Source organism: Eurytemora carolleeae, unplaced genomic scaffold (genome assembly GCF_000591075.1).
Source record: "Eurytemora carolleeae unplaced genomic scaffold, Eaff_2.0 scaffold110, whole genome shotgun sequence".
In the NCBI taxonomy this organism is placed as follows: domain Eukaryota; kingdom Metazoa; phylum Arthropoda; class Copepoda; order Calanoida; family Temoridae; genus Eurytemora; species Eurytemora carolleeae.
Window position 1 is genome coordinate 260,875 of NW_019396070.1, and position 7,717 is coordinate 268,591.

Consider the following 7,717-nt stretch of genomic DNA (forward strand, 5'->3'; position numbering starts at 1 on the left):
TGTTGCCCCCCCCCCCATAATTATTTCCTGAATTTCCTTCCCCGGTGGGTAACGTTTTTTTATGCTTTTTATAACAAATTAGCTATTATTGCCATTTAGTCATTTTTGCAACATTTTTTACCCCGAGCCAGGGATGGTTTGTTTCCCTGAAGTCACAACCATAAGAAGTTTTCTGGTGCGGAGGGGTTGCAGGGGGGCCGAGACCCCCTTGTGGAGAAAATTTTTGTATTTTGGTTGTATACTGGAGTGTTTTGGTGCCCATAAAAGGTCAAAAACCAAATCCCCTTCAAGATTTTTTTTTAGATTCTTAAAGCTTTTTTAATGGGGGCAACACATGATATTGATGTTAAGGAAAAAAGTATGATACTTTTCCTCAAAAGGTTTTGCATAATTTCCTGTGTGAGCCAAAACTAGCAGATAAAAATAATGATAATCAAAATTTTTTTTTGAAAAAGTCTTCTTTGACATTATGTTGTCTATAAGTCCAGTCAGGTAATGCCTACGCTACAATAAAGGATCTTAAAGATTCTTTTAATTCTCTTGTAATACTTAAAGCATGATGTAATATATAGAGTATGATCGTATACTGGAAAACCCTTCAATCCAATCTCCGGTTCTGAGCGGTAATATACATCTCACATCAGATTGCAGTGTAAGAGATACTGAACAAGAGAATCTAAACGAGATCTCAAGTTGAGGAAGCTGCCTAGATAGATACTAAAATGAAGAAGCTAAGCGAGATATCGAGTTTGAGAAGCTGCTTAGATAGATACGAAATTGGAGCAGCTAAATGAGGAATCCGGATCCCAGGGAGCTGCTCAGACTGACACGGAACATATCGGATGTATATCAAGACTAGACAGAGGATTGCAACAATGGAGGAACAGCTCCGAATTCATGATCTTCTATGGTTTGTCATGCTTCCGCTGGATTTCTGGAAACCAGAGGCTGGATTGGCGGAAACCTCAGAAGAGCTAGAAGAGCGGACTGAGAGCTAACGTACTGCAACAAGCAGAAGTTTGGGCCTCTACAAACACATAAGAAACTGATCCAACAAGAATAAAATATACTCAGATCAATAAATAGATACGCCGATAAATCATATTCATTCATACTCTGCGAGATGAGAGCATTAATGGGATTTAGGAAACGAAGTACCGGGACCAAGAGAAAGACATTTGTAAACGCCCTTTCTCTGAGGGAGCAAATTATTTATCTCAAAAACCCAGAAGATTTATATCTTTAATTGTAATCGATAGTCGCAATAATCATTATACTCTTCCATTAGAACTTAAAATACCATTGGGAAATGAGACTCAGTTCTCAGTATAAAGGAAATATAGGAAACTTTTCTAAAATATCTGATTCCTCTTCACCATAGGCAATGGGGAAAACTTTTTAATATTTTTAGGAAAATCATGATTTTTTTTCCTTTAATAAACTGGGGAAAGTAATAATATCACTATTCAGAGATAAAGGGAAGGAAATATCTTTCGAATTTTCTTCCCCAGACTCCGAGTTAATAACTTAATATAGTGATATTATAGCGTACCGTCTAATTAACAAAACCTTACTCAAACACAAGTTTTTGTAACAAAATATTGGCAAAAATAGTGTATAGGTTATGAAAATCACCCTTGTATTAAAAATAAATATTTGTCAACATTTGATTGAGTAAACAATAGAAATAAGATTTTCTTTTTTAAATTTTTATTACTAAATCTGTTTAAGCATGATCAAAATCCCTTAAATTATCTTTATCTCCAGTATAGACACTACCATTATATTTAAGCTGAGAACGGTAACTCCGGCCACCGGATTTAATAAGTTTAAGCCAGGTCTAGAGATGGTTCAACCAATTATCTAGAATCGGTGATTTAGAATTAGTCAAATTCATTAAATTTGGTCCCGGGTATATGGTAAAGATAGGCTGAGTCGAGTTTCCTTGTGATAAAGTGCGGACGTACATCTGTAGGTTTAATTCGAGATACATCACAATCTCGGACTGATTGTGTATTCAACTCCAGTAGCTGAATAGAGCACAATAAATCAATTAATCAACCAATAATTACACCAATCCACGCTAGGAAAATAGGAAATCATTAGTTTGAAAAGTAAACATTTGGGAAAGTATAATTGGTAATTTGTGAGAAATGCTTTTAGAAAAATACTTAACTTGGTAAAGTAATGAACTAATCAATCAATAATCTTTAGCATAATTAGCAATTTCTTTAGCTTTTGAACAAAGAGAAATTTTATAAAATCAATCAATCAATAAATCAATCAATCAAAGCTTTCATACAACTAGCAAAGTGAGCAAACCTGAGTTAATCTAGGCCAAAGTATTCCATTCATTGTATCCCAGTATTTATCTAATCCTAGATCACATTTTAATAACATATATATAATATGATAATCTTATGAGGAAATATATATAATATATATAATATATAACCAGTTTAACCATGTTTATTAACTGAAAAGTAGCAATCCGAACAATTTGTATTAATAAATATGAAAACTGAGAAGCTGCTCTGATTATTACAATATATATATATATATATATATATATTAATATAAATTTTCGATTTAATTCTAGTTTATAATGAATAATACCTGGAACGCAGCGTTTATGACAGAGCAGTTGATATCTTTGCACAAGATGAATACATAGGAACACTGCTATACTATCATAACTATCTTGAACATATGTATCTGTAAACTTGATCAGGATCTGCAGTGTTTTCCCGAACACAAAATTGAACAGATCCTGCGCATTCTGTCCGTCCACCAGGAACAGTTCGGACAGGAAGAGGAACTCCCGACAACCGTTGTCAACGAGGGTGTACTGCACCGACCGGAAGATCATCTCGAAGGGGTATTTCATCTCGTTCTTCAGCTGGGCATGGGGGACGATGATGGGAGCTTCAAGTTGGGAATTGAGAACGTCGTCCCGACATCCGACACTGAACACCGTAGACTTGTTCTTTAACGAGGGTTTGAAGAAGAATCCCTTGGACGATGTCTCCTCTGCTCCGAGCAGATCATCTCTTGAAGCCGACTCCTCAAACTGCAGCTTCGAGAGACGGCCTGTGTAGGACTTGAAATATGAGAACAAGATCTTAGACATAGTGTCAGTGTACTCATCCCTGATCTCTTTGGCCACCTCCCTGTTAACAGCCTGCAGAAACTGAAAGTAGAATTTAAACTTGAGAATACCGCTTTGTGGAATTTGGTAGTTGGTCAGCGGTTTCTTGAACTGGTTGATTTTTAGCATAAAATATTCGCGTATTTTTGCCACCGCCTTGATCTTCAGTTTTTCGATGACGTCCTTGACATCAACACAGCTCTTGGCGTCCCTGAAGCTCTGCTCGTTGAGAAATGCGATCTTGTGGTTGAGAATATGAAGCTGTTCATAGAACTGTGTCTCAGTTACAGGAACCTGGACAATGGAAATTCTATATTTTGTCATAAAGGGGTTTTTCATTGTAATTTTAAGTGATCTAAAAATGGATGAGTGGCATGTCCGATTCAAAACAGTTTAAACCTTTATCTGAGCGACAAAGAGGAAAATATTGTCTTTTCCATCTTAAACGAGTTCATTTCTTTCTATTTCATAAATTCGCATGTGATTTTGTAAAAAAAAAACACAATTGAAAATTATAAATTTTTATATAAAAAAATTTATCATCGACGAAGGTTTTAAGAAAACCGTTGTAAATCTTATGTTTGGTTGATTCTTTAAATGATCTTTAAATGAAAACTGTTACCTCTAGTATTGTAGAAATCATCTGCTCTGTAACAACCATATCATCAACAAACTGACTTAGTTCTCCCCTCACAGCCTGCCTATTCTTCAATCTAAAATCAATCAATTCAAAAATAACTTGCCTCAAACTAATCCATATATTTTCGCAAAAAATTATTCTTTTGATTTTTTTAAACTTCCGAACTGTTTGACTCTAACACAATTTTGTTTGTAATATTAACAACCATATAGTATTTATAACACTGTAATTTTCGCAGTGTTTTTGGACAGAAATTTTCTCTTTATCGAGAAGGTTCAAGTCTTTTTAGATTTAATTTAGTCCCGGGCTTTTTGTTAAAAGTTTGCTCTTTTATCTATGTTTGAATATGATGTTCGTAAAATTTGCTTTGAAATGACTTTATAGATTCTTTTGGATATCTATTCTCTAGAATTCTTTATTAGACCTGAGGTTCATCTCTACACTCTGCTGTTGAAGGGAGAGGATCTCGTTGCTGATGCTGCCGAGGTCGGTCTGGAAGGCCGTGAGTAGTCCCTCCATCCTCGCCAGTATCCCGTCACAGCTGGAGATCTGATTGTGTAACGCGGCAATGTTTCCACTTTCCGCGATATAGTCTCCGATAGATGCATGTTCGGCACTTTCAAGCTCTTTCTCAACCTTATCAAGAGATGCATGGTAAATACCAGGTCCACTTCAAAGACCATGAACCCAGTTTTTAAAGTCAAAAGTCAAGTCTAAGTTAACGTTCAAGTATAAGTTCAAGTCAAAGTCAAAGTTAAGATCCATGTCAAAGTTAAGATCCATGTCAAAGTTAAGATCCATGTCAAAGTTAAGATCCATGTCAAAGTTAAGATCCATGTCAATTAAGTTCCATGTCAAAGTTAAGATACATGTCAATGTTAAGATCCATGTCAAAGTTAAGCTATGTCAGTTAAGTTCCATGTCAAAGTTAAGATCCATGTCAGTTAAGTTCCAAGTCAAAGTTAAAATCATGAATCAGCTCGAGTCAAAGTTAAGGTCCAAATCATAAATCAGCTCAAGTCTAAGTCTAGGTCCAAGCCTTAAATCAGCTCAAGTCTAAGTCCAGGTCCAAGTCTAAAATCAGCTCAAGTCTAAGTCCAGGTCCAAATCTAAGTTCAAGTCCACAAGTCCAATAACCAAGATTAAGTTTAAGTTTAAGCTAAACCTTCTTTGAATATTCTCTTAGATCAAGACCACTGGAAAGCGCTTCCTTAATGATTTCATCCTGGAGATGTCCCTGGATACTCTCCTCCTGGAGCTCTTCGTCCTTACTCTCCATTCTATCTAGGACATGGAGCAAACTTATATTCATCCTGCGGAGTTAAAAAGGGACATTTTTACCTCCATTTTTTACATTTTAACATTAAAAATAGTTAAATATTGAAGTTTTGTTGTATTTTGACAGTTAAAAGAATCAAAAATTAAAGTTGTCAAACTTGTGGATGAAATTTGTTATTAGTTTGTTTTGAACAGAAAAAAATTAATTTTTTTAGTAAAAATTTGAGTGAAATCAGACGCAAAAAATGATAATCTTGAGAGAAGTTTTGGTTAAATATATTCGATATAGACGAAAATATGTGCATCTTAGTCGGGTTTAAATATATGAAAATACTCTAATTTATAAAATACACATGGAATAACGAAACATTATGATCGGTAAAACAATTCTACAACATTGTTACATCATTATGCTAGATGAAAAATAAATAATATTTTTTCCAACAATAATTATTTAAAATTCTGGAATGGATTTACAGATTTAATTTGATAATGTACTATAAAAAATAAAAATCAATGGCGTGCACAATGGGAAAGATTCACATTAGTGAATTTTGAATTGCACCTCTTTTTATTTGCGTTGCAACATCAAAATGGGCACATTTAGTTTCCTGCACGCACGCCGATGACGAAAAACAATATACGTACTGAATGCCCTAAACCAATGTGCTGCGCATGACGCATACACATGCGCAATGCGCATTGAAGAATCACAGAAAGGAGTTGCTAGGATTCGCGCAAGCCAACCTGATCAAATTGAGAATACAAAAGATTTTTAACCCTTGGAAAAGAAGAACACAAATATAGAAATCGCAGTGGTTGCCAAAAAATGAAATATGTTTGGACAGTCTAGATAAAATCCCAAAATTCATTCGAAATAAAAAATTTATTAGATTTTAATTAAATTAGAACACAATCGTAAATAGTCCCAAGGATTTTTATTTCTGAAAATTCAATTTAAAAAGTTGAAGTGCAGAACAAACTCGTTATAGTTAAAATATTAAAAACTAGGAAAATAACCCGAAAAATATCAATTTTGTGTCGCAAGTAAAATATGGATTTAGAAAACTAACTCATACTGAGTGAATCTACGTGTGTGTTTGCATAAACCATATTTTTACAACCCGGGAATGAATTTTAGATAAAAAACTTTCTGATTTGATTTTCACGAAGTAAAATTTACAATTCTTAATTTTTTTATCAAGAGACTGTCCAGCAAGGTTGTATTATAAGGTTGGTTACTCTCGATGGATGCGCTCCAAAGTACGGAAAATAAGGTCTCCTCATATGACCTCACTCTCGCCTTTAAAATCAGTGACGTCATCTTAGGAGACGACATTTTCCGTACATTGGAGCGTAAAGCTAACCTAATTATATAACCTTGGACAGTGTCAAGTTTCTAACAATTAACAACAATACTCTAAAAAAAGAGACTTCTGTGAGTTCCGTTCATTGGCCGGCCATTCCTTAAATTGCCAGAACATACCTGTTATTACACGGAAATTATCAGGAAACGTCGTTAATTAACGTCGTTAATTAACCGGACATCTATTAATGGCTGGGACATTCCGTTCACCCTGACAGCTATGTATAGACTAGTTAGATAATTACCATAATTTAAGGAGAGAGAAAAATAGCAGTGCCTTTTTATATAATAAAATTAAATAGTTGATTTGTGTTCTTTAATATATAAAAATAAAAGGTGTGCTCAGTTGAAGGGTATTAACACTATTTAATAAAGCTTGTAAGGTCAATACAAAAATATGCTAAATTTGGGAAATGGATACAAACATTTTGAATCAACTTTTTATACAATATCAGACGGATAATGTTAAACTGTAGGTTTAGAATTATGGTTGAATAGTATCCAGGTTGATGATTTAGCAGGTAGAAAACTCTTCCTTATTAATCCAGGTTAGATCAGAACAAGTTCGTCCAGGAACTGCTGCAAATCCGCGAAACATGTCTATGCAGGGTCAGTTTAGGATTTGATTTGGCTCCATGGGATAGCTGGGAGTAGAATAATAGAGTTTGGATATAGTGGATTGCGGTTTGGATTAGGTTAGATTTGGAGATGAATGTATTATGTTGGAGTAATTGGAAGTTTATCAGGTTTGCGATTATAGGGAGTAGGTTTAAATTTTGGGTCGGAGTAAGTTGGAGGTCGAGTTGGGATGAAAATATCGGATCGGAGTAAATTGGGGGTGATTTTGGGATTAAAATATTGAGTCTGAAGTAGGTTGGGAATAGTTTCGGGATAATACATTTGGTCGCAGCTCATTAGGAATCTGTATTGGAAGTAGAATAATAAGACGGAATAAATTGGGAATCGGCTTATGGTTTGGGATGAGAATACCGAGTGTCGGAGTAGGTTGGGATGAGAAGGGATACAATTGTTGGTTTGGAACGAGGATGATTACTTGGGATGAGTTGGTTTACAGATGATTAGAGAATGGGTTCGATTCAAATGGAGTTGGTTTAATCCCAAAACTTAAGATGAGACTTAAAACAATTCCTCACCAGGGCAGGGGGAATCAGAATGGGAATCCTAAAATAAGAAGATCATTTGATTACAAATAAAAAAACTCAAATGATACAGAGATGTTAATTTTCAGAACTCTCCCCCTAGAATGAATTTTGATATTTTTTTT

General features: G+C 34.7%; 2 protein-coding genes across 2 annotated transcripts in view; both read right to left on the reverse strand.

Moving 5' to 3' along the window:
* The window catches only part of LOC111712019 (vacuolar protein sorting-associated protein 52 homolog), a gene marked incomplete in the record, with an annotated part of 8,586 nt that extends 3,107 nt beyond the window's left edge, over positions 1-5,479 (reverse strand). The window contains 6 exon segments of the mRNA XM_023486530.1: positions 1,945-2,030; positions 2,323-2,378; positions 2,617-3,442; positions 3,771-3,861; positions 4,213-4,424; positions 4,954-5,479. Of these exon segments, the coding sequence (XP_023342298.1) occupies positions 1,945-2,030; positions 2,323-2,378; positions 2,617-3,442; positions 3,771-3,861; positions 4,213-4,424; positions 4,954-5,100 (1,418 nt within the window).
* A 1,247-nt stretch (positions 5,480-6,726) lies between these two features.
* Positions 6,727-7,717, reverse strand: part of LOC111712029 (bladder cancer-associated protein) — a 3,893-nt gene continuing 2,902 nt past the window's right edge. The window contains exon 4 of the mRNA XM_023486543.1: positions 6,727-7,614. Within this exon, the coding sequence (XP_023342311.1) occupies positions 7,570-7,614 (45 nt within the window). The 3' untranslated portion in view covers positions 6,727-7,569. The remainder of the gene's footprint in view (positions 7,615-7,717) is intronic.